Source organism: Bison bison, unplaced genomic scaffold, assembly GCF_000754665.1.
Source record: "Bison bison bison isolate TAMUID 2011002044 unplaced genomic scaffold, Bison_UMD1.0 scf7180017864289, whole genome shotgun sequence".
NCBI lineage: Eukaryota > Metazoa > Chordata > Mammalia > Artiodactyla > Bovidae > Bison > Bison bison.
Genome location: NW_011494861.1, coordinates 5,688,692 through 5,705,594, shown reverse-complemented (window position 1 = coordinate 5,705,594; position 16,903 = coordinate 5,688,692). Strand labels below are relative to the sequence as shown.

General features: G+C 41.9%; 1 protein-coding gene across 1 annotated transcript in view; it reads left to right on the top strand.

Moving 5' to 3' along the window:
* The window catches only part of PER3 (period circadian clock 3), a 69,454-nt gene that overhangs the window by 45,319 nt on the left and 7,232 nt on the right, over window positions 1-16,903 (top strand). The window contains 6 exon segments of the mRNA XM_010849939.1: window positions 323-447; window positions 1,037-1,204; window positions 7,137-7,382; window positions 8,078-8,466; window positions 8,469-8,735; window positions 10,143-10,254. Of these exon segments, the coding sequence (XP_010848241.1) occupies window positions 323-447; window positions 1,037-1,204; window positions 7,137-7,382; window positions 8,078-8,466; window positions 8,469-8,735; window positions 10,143-10,254 (1,307 nt within the window).

Below are 16,903 nucleotides of genomic sequence, written 5' to 3'. Positions count from 1 at the left end.
ATCAGTAGATACATGCCACCTACAATTCATAATAAATTGAACAGTTCAGGGGATCCAGAAAGTTAGAAGATGCTTCCCTTCTTTGAATATAGTTGAGAAGACAAGACCTGTGCTCATAAGAATTAAGTTGTGAAAATCAATGCAAGACCATAGAAGGGAATATATAAGAATCCCTTGATGGGGGCCCAGATGGTCAGGGAAGACTTCACCCAAAGAAGACAGTGAAATATCCCAAACAGAAATGGCATAAGGAAAGCAGAGAGGTGAGAGGTGCCCACGTTGGGGGCAGGTAGGAATACATGGCCGAATTATTAATATGCAGGTACCTGAAGAGCTACCACATCCCAGCTTTGAAGAGGAAGTGTATCTCCTCTACAAATACAACTTCCTCATCCTCAGAAGAGGACAGACAAAGCCACAGAGCAGATGACATCCAGGCACTGCGAGGTGAGAGGGGTGTCTTCCATAGTTAGATCAAGAGAGCCACCCCTCTCTGTTTGTTTTTCATCTTTTTTTTTTTTTTAAGCATTTTAAATAATTTATTTGTCTTATTACTTCAGGCTGCACTGGTTCTTCCTTGCGCTCGTGGGCGTTCTCTAGTCGCGACGAGCAGGGGCTTCTCTGTTGCAGCGCTTGGGCTCTCATTGCAGTGGCTTCTCTTGTTGCGGAGTGCAGGCTCCAGGCACGTGGGCTTCAGTACCTGCAGCTCATGGGCTCTAGGGCTCGCAGGCTCAGTAGTTGTGGCTCACAGGCTTAGTTGCTCTGCGGCATGTGGGATCTTCCCAGACCAGGGATCGAACCCGTGTCCCCTGCATTGGTAGGTTGATTCTTAACCACTGAGCCACCAGGGAAGCCCTGATTTTCTTTCATCTTTTGCCTTTAATTATTTCATTGCAATCACAAACAATCCTAGTTTCATATTGCCTCTACATGACCAGTAGATTTTAACTTATTAGGTATAAATGTCTGTTAACTCTTCAGGTTTTTAATATGAATTTCCTGTTGGGAATTTTTCTTTTCACTATGACATCACCAGCTGTTTCTCAGATCCCAGCTGTACCTGCATCAGAAATGGCCACTAATGGGCAGTCCACAGACGCTGAAGGAGGAGCTCCGTGGACCCTGAGCACAGTGACTCTGAGCCTGGACACAAGCCAGGGCAGCTCCAGCAGTGTCCTTGTCGACATCCCACCACCAGACTCAGGTACCATGGTAGCCTTTACTTCAGAATACACTCAACGTTAAATACAACCATTGTAAGAACAAGTCTTTAATACCATTTACTTAGTAAAGATGTTTAAGATGGATTTTTTTTTTTCAGGTAAAGTGTTTTTGGAAATATCATCACGTTTATAATGGTCAGTATATTTTGGACTGTATCTGCTAGTTATGTCATTGGCCAGTCAACTCTTCTGACACGTGTGAAGCTCCTAGGATGGTACCTGGTCTCTAGTAGTAAGCCATCAATTAGTCTTCACCATTATTAATGCAATTATTGTTGAGACTGCCTTGGGTCACTTTGTTGCTGACCTTGAAAGAGTGTGTTCATTTTGAATTTGGACTGCAGCGGTGACTAGGTGGATTATACATATAAACACACTCAAATTTTTGTATTTTTCTTATAAATGAGGAGTGTATGTTTGAAGCTCTCTTCCTTTAACATAGTGACTTAGTAAATTATTCTGATGTCTCCTTTTTATTCTGTTTTGCTCTCACCTGCCCTTTTGACTTTTGCATTCTTCATAAGGATTTGGTAGGTAAGGAAATGGTGATAAACATGTTCAGTCAGGTTTCAGATTGTGTCTAACTTATCTTTCCTAGTCTTCAGTGGAATATAAGTGAACATGTGCTGAGCTGTTACTGTATACCATCCCCTGCCCTTAGTTCTTCATATAAATTAATTCTCTTAATCCTCATGCCACCCTTTGAGACGGAGAGCATTATATTGACAAGTGGACTGTGGATGGTGGGAAAAGACCAGAGAAAGACACGGCTATTGTGAGATTAGTTTATCTCTATATATTTTTCTATTATTTCTAATTAGTCACAGGTAGACTTTTACTGGAATTGAACTAGTGCCTCAGGATGAGAGCAGATGCATATCTTTTAGTGTATGTGTTCTTAATGCTTCGGATACCCACGTGGGTACGGAGCAGTCAGTGACACCGTCAGTCCATGCAAGGTGGGGTCTTACCTGATACAGAAACCTCTTTTTTTGACTGCACCACTAGACTTTGTATATTTTGGTCTTATGTTAATACTACTTTGAAAGAATTCATATTGAAATCTGTATGTTTTCATTTAAGGAATAATCAGTATTTACTGATAATTATTTCTCCTGATCTTACACCAGTCTTAGCATCTGCAGGTCCACCTCTTTATTCTAAGGAGAGAAAGCAGAATCAGAGCCCAAATGTCTTAAGCTGCATCTGTCTTTTGCTTTCTGGGAAGCCCATATTCCTTGGGTTTACACCATATTCTGATGATGTGTTGGGACACCCAGTGCAGCCAAATTTTAAAAAATGAAGCAGAAGAAAGGAAATAAAGATCAGAGTAAAAATCTTTTAAGTAGAAAACAGAAAAATAATAGAGAAAAATAATAAATTTTTAAGCTGGTTCTTTGCAAAGAGCAATGAAATTGATCAAACTCTAGTAAGCCTGATCAGGAAAAAAAAGGGAAGATATAAGTTATCAATTTCAGAAATGATAGAGGAAACATCCCTAGAGATCCTACCATCGCTAGATATCAAAAGAATAACAACTGAACATCATAAACAAGTTTTCCCAATAAACTTGACAACTTAGACAAAATTGACCAATTGTTTGAGAGATACACACTAAAGTCACTCAAGAGGTAGAAAGCCTGAATAGCCTCATATCTATTTAAAAAACTGAATTTGTTGATAAAAAACTTCTCCAACGAGAAAACTCCAAGCCCAAATGGCTTCACTAGTGAGTTTGAGCAAACATTTAAGGAAAAAATAATATCAATTCTGTAATTCCCTGACCAGGGATTGACCCAGACCTCTGGCGTTGGGTGTGCAGAGTCTTAACCACTGGACCACCAGGGCAATTCCTGCTTATTTTTGTTTTACCTTACTCTTGTTTTTTGAGTTTCTTAAGATGGAAGCTGAAGTCATTAATTTCAGACAGTTTTCTTCCTTAGTGGATTTGAGTGTAAACTTTCCTTTTACTCTCAGCTGCATTTCACACATTTTGATGTATTTTGTTTGATTTTCATCATGTTCAAATGCTGCCTAATATTCCTTTTAATATTTTCTTTGAAATATTTTATATTTTCATATGTATCATCATATATTAGGAAGCATTTAGAGATATTCCATACTTCTTTATTGATTTCTAATTTAATCCCATTGTGATCAGAGAAAATACAAAACTTGAACTCTTAAATTTATTGAGACTAGTTTTATGGTCTACAATATGGTCTATCTTGGTAAATGTTCTGTATTCACTTGAAAAGGATGTTTATTTTGCCTCTGTTGGGTTGAATATTCTATCAGTGTATAAACTAGGTCAGGTTGGTTGATAGTTTGTTCAGTTATTCTCTGTCCACTGATTTTCTGAATACTTGTTGTACTTCAGAAGGGGTGTTGAAGCCTCTGGCCATAATTGTGGGTTTGTCTATTTCTCATTGCTGTTTGATTGGTCTTTGCTTTGTGCATTTTGAAATTGTCTTAATTTGTGCGTGTTGTTGTTGTTCAGTCACTAAGCTGTGTCTGACTCTTTGCGACCCCATGGGCTGCTGCACGCCAGGCTTCCCTGTCCTCCACCATCTCCCAGAGTTTGCTCAAACTCATGTCCATTGAGTCAGTGATGCCATTCAACCATCTCATCCTCTGTCACCCCCTTCTCTTCCTGCCCTCAGTCTTTCCCAGCATCAGGGTCTTGTTTAGAATTGTTTTGTCCTTTTGATTAATTGATCCTTTTATCATTGTGAAATGTCTTTCTTTATCTCTTGTATTTTCTTTCCTCTAAAGTATACTTTGTCTATATTAATATATTCACTCTAGCTTTTTTTTTTTATAATCTGATATTGTTTTCTAACCTTTTACTTTTAACCTATGTATGTCTTGGTATTTAAAGTGGTGTTTATTTTAGTAGTTGCTTTAGAGTTTATGGTGTATGCATTTAATTTTTCACAGTCTGTCTTCTAGAGATATTATACCACTTCATGTATAAAAAACTTAAAATACTATACTTCCATTTACCCACCTTGGTCTTTGTCTGTTGGCATATGTTTCTACATGTGTTAGAAATCCCACCCTATGTTGTTATTATTTTGTGTAATTATTATCTTTTAAAGAAATTTAAGTGTTTATCCCTTTATTCATCTCTCAGTGTTTCTCATTCCTTTATGTAGATTTATCTGGTACCATCCTTCTTCTGCCTAAGGCATTCCTTTTATGTCTCTTGTAGTACAGGTCTACCAGTGATGAATCCTTCACATTTTTGTACATCTGAAAGTGTCTTTATTTCACGTTCATGTTTTAAACACATTTTAACAGATCGGAGAATTCTAGGGTGACTGTTTATCTTTCAGTACCTTAAAGATGCTGCTCTACTGAGTCCTCATTTGCATCGTTTCTGACAGGAAGTCTTCTGTCATCTGTATTGTTTGCATATATGTGCAGCTTCTGGCTGAACGTAAGCTTTTCTACTCATCACTGATTTCGATGGTCTGATTATGACGTTCCAGGATGTAGTGTTCTTCATGTTTTTTATACTTGGAGTTTATTCGGCTTCTTGGACTTATAGGTTTATTGTTTCCATCAAACTGAAAAAACTTCTTCCCTTATTTTTAAAATATTTTTTCTGTTTCCCCTCTTTCTGGGACTCAAGTTACATGTATATAGGCTGCTTGAAGTTGTGTCACAGTCCACTGATGCTCTGTTCATTTAAACTTTTTCATTTTTTAGGTCTTTGTTTCATTTGGGGACAGTCTCTATTGCTGTGTTTTCAGGTTCACTAGTGTTTTCTATTGTAAAATCTGTCATTATTTCCAGTCAGTAGCTTTTCCATCTCACATATTATAGTTTTCATTTCTAGAAGTTCTATTTGAGTCTTTGTAATATCTTCCATGTCTTTATATAGCATATTTAAAATATCTTCCCTGTGACTGTATGAAATACATTATAACTGTTAATGTTCTATCTTCCAGTTCTAATTCTCTCCCAGCCCAGGGTTGATTTTGCATGGTTAATTTTTCTCCTTTTTGTGGGCTGTATGTTCCTGCTTCTTCGCATGCCAAGTAGCCTTTGACAGGATAGCAGATACTGTGAATGGGTGCTGAATATTCCTATTAACATTGTTGAGCTTTATTCTGGGGCCCAGTTTAGCCTCATGGAAACAGATGGATCTTCTCAGGCTTTGCTTTTAAAATTGCTTAGACAGGAACAGAGCGGTGCAGGGAGGTCTAGTTCTTCTCTGCTACTGAGGCAAGACCCCTAAGAGTGTTCTACCCAGTGCATATGGGTTATGAGATCTTCTAGTCTGGCTGACGGGACTGAGCCCTGTTCTCCACCTGCTGTGAGCTTCAGTCTGATCCTTTCAGGTGATTTTTTTCCTCCCATGAATGAACTGCTGAGGACTTGGGGGTTCCCTACAGCTGTCTGGAGGCCTCTCGTGTGGCTGTCCCCTCCACTCATCTTCCTGAACTCCAGCCACTGTGACCTCCCCATTCTCTCGGCTCTGTCTCTGCCCTCAGGGAGCCCACCTTGTTCCTCACTCTCAAGGCAGTAGCTAGGCAGGCCTGAGGTTCACCTTGTTTCCAATCCCGTAGGATGTTTTGTGTCTCAGAAATTATTGTTTCACATATGTTGTGCCTTCCTAGTTATTTCAGGTGGGAAGGTCAGTCCAGTCCCTGCTCGTCCATCGTAGCCCTCTGTCCAGTGTGTTGACTTAGACTAGTCAGAGCCCATTTCTGGAAGTGTAGTGGGACCAAGCCTACCCACACCTCAGTACCACATAGCAGAGGAGAGGGGGAATGGAGGCTGGGAGGACCACCAGAGTCTGCTGTAAAATCTCTTGTACCTGGAAGAAGTAATGTTTAGAAGCAACCCAGCATTTGTCTACAGGTGGTTATGGCCATCCCTGTGGCTCATCAGTAAAGCGTCCACCTGCCAGTGCAGGAGACATGCGTTTGATCCCTGGGTTGGGAAGATCCCTGGAGAAGGATATGGCAATCCACTCCAGTATTCTTGACTGGGAATCCTCTGGACAGAGGAGGCTGGCCGGCCACAGTCCATGGGGTCCCAAAAAGTCAGACACAACTGAAGCAACTTAGCATGTGGCATGCATGCACGTAAAGTGGAATCCTACATGATGTACTGATAAAAGGGATGTTGTTAAATGAAAAAACACACTGCAGCTTAGTGTACAAGATTATATGCCTTTTGGGTAAAAATGAGGAAGAGGGATAAGAATCTATATCTGTACTTATTTACAGATGCTTAAAGAAAGTAGATAAATAAGCAAATAAAAGGTTTTCTGTGAGGAGAATAAATGAGAACTAGGCAGGTGTTACACAAGGTTGGGGAGAAGCTACTAAATGTCTAACACATGTTAATTTTTAAACCACATATTTATATTACATATTAAAAGATTAATCCAGAGATAACAATTTTTCAAAGAATTCAGGGAGATAAAAAATATTTACAATGAAAGCAGGATCTAAATAAATGTATGCACATTGAGCATTACAACTCTAAAATGTATGTAAGTAAGTAAGTGAGAGTCACTCAGTCGTGTCCAACTTTTTGTGACCCCATGGACTGTACAGTCCATGGAATTCTCCAGGCCGGAATATTGGAGTGGGTAGTCATTCCCTTCTTCAGGGGTTCTTTCCAATACAGGGATCAAACCCAAGTCTCCCACATAGCAGGCAGATTCTTTACCAGCTGAGCCACAAGGGAAGCCCAAAATGTATATATAAGTATGCCAAGAGTGTAAAACAAGGCTGAAAAATAAAAATGTACCTGCTGAATTGATGGAGCTTTTATGTTCCAGCCGTTGTAATGATTGTAAAAATTTATTGAAAGGCAGTTAAATTAGTGAAAGTAAATAAATGCAAAATAACCAGTTGGAGTTAAAATTAAATCTGTCTTCTTCCACTTCAGCGGAATTGACTCCAGCAGAGCACGTACCGCTGGCCTGTGAGCCCTGGACTCTCAGCACACACCCAGCTCCGCTGGCCGCAGAAGCGTTTAAACACTCAGGGCTCACAAAGGCTGTGCTGTCAGCCCACACACAGAAGGAAGAGCAGAGCTATGTAGATAAATTCCTGGAGAAGATTCTGTCATCACCCTATAGCTCCTATCTTCAGCAGGAAAGCAGAAGCAAAGCTAAATACTTGTATGTTCAAGGTAGTTAAATTAAAAAAAATATATTCCATATAAACCTAGGAAAATGGTACTGATGAACATATTTGCAGGGCAGCAGTGCAGATGAATACATACAGACTTGTGGACGTGGGACGGAGGGAGGGAGGGAGAGAGGGTAGCGCTGAAGCATATACACCACCAGGTGTGAAACAGACAGCTAGTGGGAAGCTGCTGGATAGCACAGGGGGCTCAGCCCAGTGCTCTGCGACAGCCTAGAGGGGTGCGGTGGGAGTGTGGGTGGGGGTTCAAGAAGGAGGGGATATACATATACTTATGGCTGATTCGCATTGTTGTACAGCAGATACCAATGCAACATTGTAAAGCAATTATCCTCTGATTACAAATAAATTAAATAAATATATATATATATTCCATTTAGCAACAGAGTTACCAAGTTTAGGAATCATACATGAGTCCTGGAAGATGTAGAATGAAGTGTAGGATGTTTGCTTGTAAGAAAATGGCTGAGAGATGCTGAAATGGGGTTTACTTTATAGCAACAGCTTGTATCCAGGATCTCGTCCATCTTTCTAGGTCTACTTTCTGTCATTCCTGTAGTGGACATGGTTATTATTGACCAATGTTTATTCCTTGTAATGTGCTTACAACTACCTGTCAATGGAGTCCTTCTGTTCTGGGTTAGTTTTCTGTAACTGGTCTCCCTCTTTATCCTGCAGGAGGTTCTGCTTCCAGGCCGACACGATCAGCTGGTTGCAAAAAGGGGAAACACAAGCGTAAGAAGCCTCTTGTGTGGTCGGATGGCAGCAGTGCCAAGGATCACTTCTGTCCCCACCCGGATGGACAGCCCTGGTACCCCTCCTCCGCCTCCTGTCCCCATGCCTCTGGCCCCTCGCTCCCAGCTACAGTGATGGTTCCCAGCCCAGCCCCTGGCCTCATCCCAGCTCTTCCCCTCCTAGCCACGACCTCCCTTGGCAGAGAACACGAAGCTTCGATAACTGTACTACCGAGGCTGCCTGAGCCACCTTTGCCTAGCAGCCTGCAGTGTTTCCCAGCTCTGCCTTCTGCTTACTTCTGCATTTTTGTGAACATCTTCCTGCATGACCCCTCTCTCTCTCTCCCCTCTCGTCACTGTCATTCTCCCCATATCCCTTCTTGGGAGCAGCACCCTCTTCCGAAATACTCTCTTCGGTATCAGCAGTGGCTCCAAACCCAGGCCCACCATCTTCAACCGTCAACCCAAGGAGCAGAGAGGAGAAGTGGGAGACACGGAATGAAGGACACCCCCTCATTAACTCAGGGAGCAGCTCCATGCTCCAGCTTGACCTCCTGCAGGAGGACAGGCCCCGATCCTGTGCATCCCCAGAAACTGTGTGTGTAAGTGATGCTAACTTCCAACACACGAACGAGAAAGTAACTGTGCGTCCTCTTATTAAAATTAAGGTTTTTGTGCTGAAGCTCAAAACGAATGACCTGGTCTGCATTACAGCTGAGGGTAACCTTCATTACAGCTGAGGTTAAGACTTTGTTCTACAGAAACACACGGTATTCCCTCCTGACTCTATTTAAAAAGCTGCAGTGAAAGGATTTTCTATGTCCTGAATTCTTACATACTTCGCTAGGTTTTCCCCCGAGTGCTATCTTTCAAACTTTATTTGTGAACTGGATTTCCCCTCTGCTTTAAAATTTGATATCTAGGCATTAAACTTAAATGTTCATTACCTAGAAAAAATGTGTTCTCTTACCACTGGGGTTAGGGACTATTTAGATTAGGAGCAAGCCATACTGACAAGACATAAATTGAACAGTTTTACTTTTTCAGACATAATTGTAGGATAGCAGGTCTGTATGGGGAGAGCTCCTCTCTGTCATTATTTATCAGTAAAGTAGGCAGTTTATAGTTTTATATGGATACATATCAATTTTATATGAAAAAATTTTGTCACTTTAACTTTTCATCTCTTTAGGTAAAAAGGCCTTCTCAGACTTGTCAGTTTAAACTTCAGGGCAAGACTTTCCTATACTTAGATATAGGATCCAAGGCAAGCATAAGTATTTTCACTAAGGTTTTCTTCAGTCCTCACTTCAAGGCATAACCATTTTTAACAAATGTTCAGAATCTGATGATCTAGGTCAAGAATCAGGGATCTTCCTGAGCCAGGGATTGAACCCGGGTCTTCTGCATTGCAGGCAGATTCTTTACTATCAGACACCACAGAAGCCCTGGAAAGTGCTCAGAAAGCAGTAGTGAACTTCCCTGGTGGTCAAGAGGCTGAGGTTCCGTGCTTCTAGTACCAGAGGTCTGGGTTCGATCCTGGGTCAGTGAACTAGATCCCTTTTCTGGCGGCTCAGACAGTAAAGCATCTGCTTATAATGCGGGAGACCCGGTTTCAATCCCTGGGTCGGGAAGATCTCCTGGAGAAGAAAATGGCAACCCACTCCAGTATTCTTGCCTGGAAAATCCCATGGATGGAAGAGCCTGCTAGGCTACCGTCCATGGGGTCACAAAGAATCAGACACGACTGAGTCACTTCACTTCACTTCACTTGTGTGTGTGTATATACATATATACACACACACACACAAGCCGTATCTTTAACATTATATGCAAAGGAACTTTGACCAGGCTCTTGGGGACAGGCTGAAAATGTTTTACTTCTCAGTTATGTATTGATATGTACTTTTTTTTTTTCTGTTTAACATGTGAAGTTGAAGATCTGCCAGTTATTCTATAATATGATGCTTGAGATGTTCGGTCTCTTTCCTTGTGTTCTTACTTTCTAGCAGGGTGTCCGTGGCAGCAGTGGGACTAAGATAGATGGTTTTACTACCAAGAAACCATCCATAGCATCACTGTACTTGGTGTCTCCATCAGGAACGGGCTCTGCAGCATCAGGTAGTAGCTCAAAATGACATATTCTTCATACCCCATGGTTAGGAGGTCACTGTTTAATGGGCTTTCAGGTGTTGGCCGTGGTGTGAAAGTAAAATATTTTTTTTTCTTTTTGTAAGCTGTATTGGGGTATATTTATATACAATAAATTCACCGCATTTAGGGGTACAAAATAAGAATTCTGACAAGGATTTACAGCAGTGTAACCACCACCACAGTCACCATACCGAATGTTTCCACCACCTGGAAACGTTCTTTGATTCTCTGCAGTCAGAGCCTGTCCCTGATCCTCTGGCTCTTGGCAGGCACTGATCCACTTTCTGTCACTTTAACGCTGCTCTTTCTGTAATTTCACATAGATCGAATCATCCAGTGTGCAGTCTTCTGTGTCAGGGTTCTCTTGAGTTAGCAAAGAGCTGTTGAGATTCATTCATGTTGTGCATATAGTAATTTGCTCCTTTTTATTGCCAAGTGGAATTGCATTGTATGAATAGCCATTCACCAGTTGATGGTTTATTCAGTTGTTTCCAGTTTGGGGCTATTAAGAAGAACACTGCTGTGAACATGTAAGTGTGAGTCTTTTTGTAGACATATGTTGTCATTTTTCTTGGTTAAATACCTAGGAATGAAATTGCTAGGTCACATGGTAAGTTTATAGTTAACTTTATAAGAAACTGCAGACTGTTTTCCAAAGTGGCTATACTGTTTGCATCACTGTCAGCCACATATAAAAACTCCAGTTTACAACATGTCCGGGCCAACACCAGACATTGTCCATCACTTAAATTTTAGCCATTCACGTAGATGTGCACTGAAAAACTCACTGTGGTTTTAGTTTGCATTTGACTATTGATTCATGGTGTTGGCTGTCTTCTTGTCTACTTATTTGCCATCCAGATGTGTTCATATCTGTTGCCCATTTGTGGGGGGCTTGTTAGTTTTTTTTATTGAGTAGTAAGATTTCTGTGTGTATTCTGGATACAAGTCTATTATCAAACACTCGTTTTTCTTCCCTGTGTGTGGCTTGTCTCTTTGTTCAGTTTTTTATCTTTATCTTCATTTTGAAGAGCAAATGTTTTGATGAGGTTCAGTTCATCAACATTTTCTTTTATAGGTTGTGCTTCTTGTGTCTTTTTAAAGACATTCATGCCTGACTTGAAGTCACTAAGATGGCCTACTGTTTTCTCTTGGAAATTCTACAGGTTAAGCTTTTATAGCTAAGTCTGTGGTCCATTTTAAGTTACTTTTTATGTATGAGGTGAGCTCACCTCCTTCCACAGGCAAACTAAAATTGCAGCTGTTTCCAGAACACCTATAAATAAAAAAGATCAGAATCTACATCTTCTATTGGACATCGCTGGTGGTCTAGTGGTGAAGAATCAATCCACCTGCCAATGTATGGGACACAGGTTCAATCCCTGGTCCAGGAAGATTCCACATGCTGAGGGGCAGCTGAGTCTGGAAGCCACGGCTACTGAGCCCGTGCTCTAAAGCCCACGAGCTGCTACTACTGATCCCACACGCTCTTAGAGCCTGAGCTCTGCAACAAGAGAAGCCTCTGCAATGAGAAGCCTGTGCACCACAACCAGAGAGTAGCCCCCATTGTCAACAACTAGAGAAAGCCCGCAGGCAGCAGTGAAGGCCTAGTGCAGCCAAAAAAATTTTTTTTCAAAAAAATAAAGATCTTCTACAACTAATGATATAAAGAAGGAACCATGAGACTGGTAGGTGGTGGGAGTCACAGTATAGTCAAGACCCATATTCCTCAGTGGGTGACCCATGAATGAAAGAGTAATCGCAATTGCAAGGCTGTCCCCAATGAGCATGGGGTCTGATCCCCATGTTGATCCCCACAGCCTGGGCATCCTTCTCCAGGAAGATGAGCTCCCAGAATGTTTGACTTTGTCAGAGGGGTGTGGGAAAGAGAGACCCCACTCTTAAAAGGTGCACACAGACTCTCACATACTATAGGACCCAGGGCAGAAGCAATAATCTGGAAGGAGCCTGGATCAGACCCACAGGCTGAAGTTGGAGAGTCCCCTAGGAAGCCAGTCCCTTCTCTAGGGGATCTTCCTGACCCAGGGATCAAACCCGGATTCCCTGCATTGTTGGCAGATTCTGTACAATCTGAGCCACCAGGAAGCTCCCCAGAGGCAGGAGCCAGTTAATGGGAGCTCACCCTCAAGGATATAAGCACTGGTGGCAGCCACTTGGGGGCACTCATTCTACCACATGGACTCCCTTGCTGGCTAGTGCCATTTTGGAATCTTCCCTCTAGCATATTGGCCTCCAAACCCAGCCTCACCCATATCCACTGGCCTTAGGCACCAGTGCTGGGACATTTCAGGCCAAGCAACTAACTGGGCAGGGACACAGCCCCACCCAAGAGCAGACAGGCTGCCTTAAGACCCCTAAGTTCACACCTTTCCCTGAACATGACTGCCCACCAAGGGGCCAAGGGCCAGGCCCCACACACCCGTGTGCAGGTACTAGACCTGGGACACCCAGGACCCTACACACAGAGACCCTGGGATCCAGCTTCTCCCACCAGCAGCAGGCACCAGACCCAGAATCTCCGGCCTCAGCCACCAGCAAGCCTGCTCTAGCTGCAGGCCCAGCCTCACCCACCAGCAGACAAGCACCAGAGCAGGAGAGAGGCAGTCCTGCAGCCTGTGGACCTAGGTCTCATGTGAGCAGGCCAGCACCAACATTAGGACCAGCTGGGCCCTGGCCCTGTCCACCAGCAGGCCAGCACAAGCTTCAGGATACCCTGGACCCTGCAGCCAGCTGTGTCAGGTACCAGCCCCACCCACTGGCAGTATGACATTAGCTCTGGGACCCCTGGGTCCTACAGCCAGACTCCAGGACACATCTCTGCCTGCCAGCGGGCTGGCAGGATCTCCCGGACACTGACTCCACCCACCAGTGAATCAGCACTCACCCCAGTGTACCCATCTCAGCCCCTTGGTGCTGTCCAGGTGCCTTGTGGTCCTTGCAGCCTTGGCAAAAGACAAGGCCTAGGAACCAACCAGACGGGGGGATAAACAAGCCTACCAGACCACCCATGGTAGCTAGCCTACCACAACAGAAGGATCCCAGCAGCTCACCTATGGGTCAGTCCTAGAGCAAGCATACAGCTCTCGTGACCAGAGGGGAGTGTGCTTCTGAGACACCAGGACATCTCCTACAAAAGGCGACTTCTCCAAGATCAGGAAACGTAATCAACCTTCCAGATACATAGACATGAAAACAGCAATTTCGGCAAAATGAGGCAACATAGAAACATGCTCCAAGCAAAGGAACAAGATTTAAACCCCAGAAGAGCTAAGTGAAATGGAGATAATCAATCTACCCAGGAAAAAGTTCAAGATAATGACTGTAAAGATGGTCAGAGAACTGGAAGAAAAATGGATAAACAGAAAAATTCAAAGTTTTTAACAAAGAATTAGAAAATATAAAGAACAACCAAACAAAGATGAAGAATACAATAACTGAAATGAAAAAATAACACCAGAAGGAATCAATAGTAAACTAAATGATACAGGGGGACTAGGCCAGTGAGGTGGACGACAGAGTAGTAGTAATCACTGAAGCTGAATAGAAAACAGAATAAAAAGATGTAAGGACAGTCTGAGACATCTCCCAGGAATACTAATATTCACATTATAGAGGTTACAGAGGGAAAAGGGAGAGAAAAAGGATTACAGAATATACTTGAGGACATAATAGCTGAAAATAGCCCATTTTAACCTCGTCCCAGGTTACTGGGAAAGGAAACATATACAAGTCCAGGAAGAAAAGAGTCCCAAACAGAATCTACCTAAAGAGAACCACACCAAGGTACGTTGCAATTAAAATGGCAAAAATTAATGATAAATAGAGAATATAAAGAAATAATAGCTGGGACTTCCCAAACATGGGAGAGGAACTGAATGTATTAATAAAAGTCCATGAAGCTAAGAGAATACCTAATTACTTCAATGAAAAAATACTTTCTTTTCCAAGACACATTATATTAAAACTGTCAAAAGTCAATGGCAAAGAATTTTAAAGGCAACTAATGGGCAAAGGATAATAACTTACAAAGGAACCCCCATTTGGCTGTCAGCAGTTTTCTCAACAGGAACTCTGTAGGCCAAGAGGAAGTGGAATGACATTCTCAAAATACTGAAATATAAGAACTGTCAGCTAAGACTATCCAGCAAAGCTGTCCTTCAGATATGAAAGAGAAATACTTTCCCAGACAAACAAGAGTTGAGGAAGTTTATCACCGCTAGACCTGCCTTACAAGAAATGTTCAAAGAAGCTCTTCTGCCTGAAACGAAAAGGCCAAAGTACACAAAACCTTGAGTGAGGTATAAATAGAATCAGAAAATCCCAACTCAGTCAGAATAGATTTCTAGACACATTGTTAGAGCATAAAAGTTAAAAGGAAGGAAAGCAGTAAAAACAACTAAAGCTACTTCAGTTGGGTAACAGACTCATCACATGAAAGGGGATCATTTAAGACAACTTCCCCCATGAAAGGGGAAGAGGAAAAGGACAGACCCATATAGGTAAGTGAAGATGAGATGCTATCAGCATACAAAGGGCTATTTTATTTATGAGGTATTTTATGAAAACCTCATGGTAACCACAAAAATCCAGAGCAGAAATCTGAAACCAAAAAAAAAAAGAGAGAAAATAGAGAAAAACATTATAGAAAACCACCAAACCAAAATGGCAGACAGAAACACAAGGAAAAAGAAACAATGGGGGAAGAGAGCACGCAGAAAACAAAAGATTAATAGGCCGTACTAAATCCCCATTTGCCAATAATCACCATATGGGTAAATGAATTTGTCAATCAAAAGACACAGCGTGGTTGGAGTACTACAAAGCAAGACTCAACTATATGCTGCCTCCAAGAGACCTGTCCCAGCTCAACAGAAAAACAGACGCAAAAGAAAGGATGGAAAATGGTCCTCCAAGCAGATGGCACCCAAAAGAGAGTTGTGTGGCCATACTTGTATCGGACAAAGTAGACTTCAAAAAAAGGTGATGAGAGACAAAGATGGACGTTATATAATGATAAAGGGGATGAGTCATCAGGAAGACATAACAGTTATTAATACTTATGCACCTAGCATAGGAGCACTCTTTGCAACTCCATGGACTGTAGCCCACCAGGCTCCTCTGTCCATGGGATTCTCCAGGCAAGATTACTGGAGTGGGTAGCCATTTCCTTTTCCAAGGGATCTTCCCGACCCAGGGATCGAACCTGGGTTTCATGCATTTCAGGCATATTCTTTACCATTTGAGCTACCAGGGGGACTTTAAAACTCCACTTACATCAATGAATAGATCATCCAGACAGCAAGGATGTATTGATGGATGTATGTGGTCAACTCAAATGCAGTAGAATACACATTCTTCTCAAGTCCATATAGAACTTTCTCAGGGATAGTTCAAGTCACAAGGCATTAAAGAAGATGGAAATCATATCCTGCCTTTTTCCCCCAATTACAGTGGTATGAAAGTAGGAATTAACTATGAGAAGACAGCTGAAAAACTCACAAATATGTGGAGACTGAGGTGGCTCAGTAGGTAAAGAATCTGCCTGCAATGCAGGAGATGCTGGCAGACACAGGTTTGATCCCTGGGTCCGAAGATCCCCTGGAGGAGGAAATGGCAGCCCACTCCAGTGTTCTTGCCTGGAGAATCCCATGGACAGATGAGCCTGGAGGTCTGCAGTCCATTGCAAAGAGTCAGACATAACTGAGTGACTTGAGCACAAACAACATGTTACTGAACAACTATTAAGTCAAGAAATCAAAGGAGACATTAAAAATTACCTGAAGACAAGTGAAAATATAACATATCAAAACCTATGGGATGCAGGAAAAACAGTACTAAGAGGACGGTTTATAGCAATCCAAGCCTACCTCGGGAAACAAGAAAAATATCAAACAGTCTAACTTTACACTCAAAAGAACTAGAAAAAGAAGACTAGATGAAGCCCAAAGTCATTAGGAGGAAGGGCATAAAGATCAGAGAGGGAAGAAATGAAATTGAGATAAAATTGACAAACCTTTAGCTAGGCTTACTAAGAAGAAAAAAAGGACAAAGCTCTGATAAATAAAACCAGAAGTGAAAGAGGAGAAATGCAGTGATACTACAGAAATACAAAGGATTAGATGAGAATACTATGAACAGCTATTTGCCAATTACCTGGACAGCCTAGAAGAAATGGAGAAATTCTTAGAATCACATAACCTGCTAGGACTAAATCATGAAGAGATGGTAACCCACTACCATCAGACCAGTCAAGTAAACCAATCACTAGTAAAGAGAATAAAACAATCATTGAAGATGTTGCAAAAAACAGAAGTAAAGGGCCAGACAACTTCTCAGGTGAATTCTATGCCAAGCATTCAAAGAAGGTTTAATACCTCTACTTTTCAAACTCTTCCAAATAATTGAAGAGGGGGAAACATTTTCCAGCTCATTTTACAAGGTTGTCATTACCTGATGCCAAAACCAGACAAGGACAGCACACATACACAAAGAAAATTACAGGCCAGTTATCTCTGATGAACATTAATCCTCAAGTGTGAAAGTCGCTCAGTCATGTCTGACTCTTTGTGACCCCATGGACATACATGGAATTCTC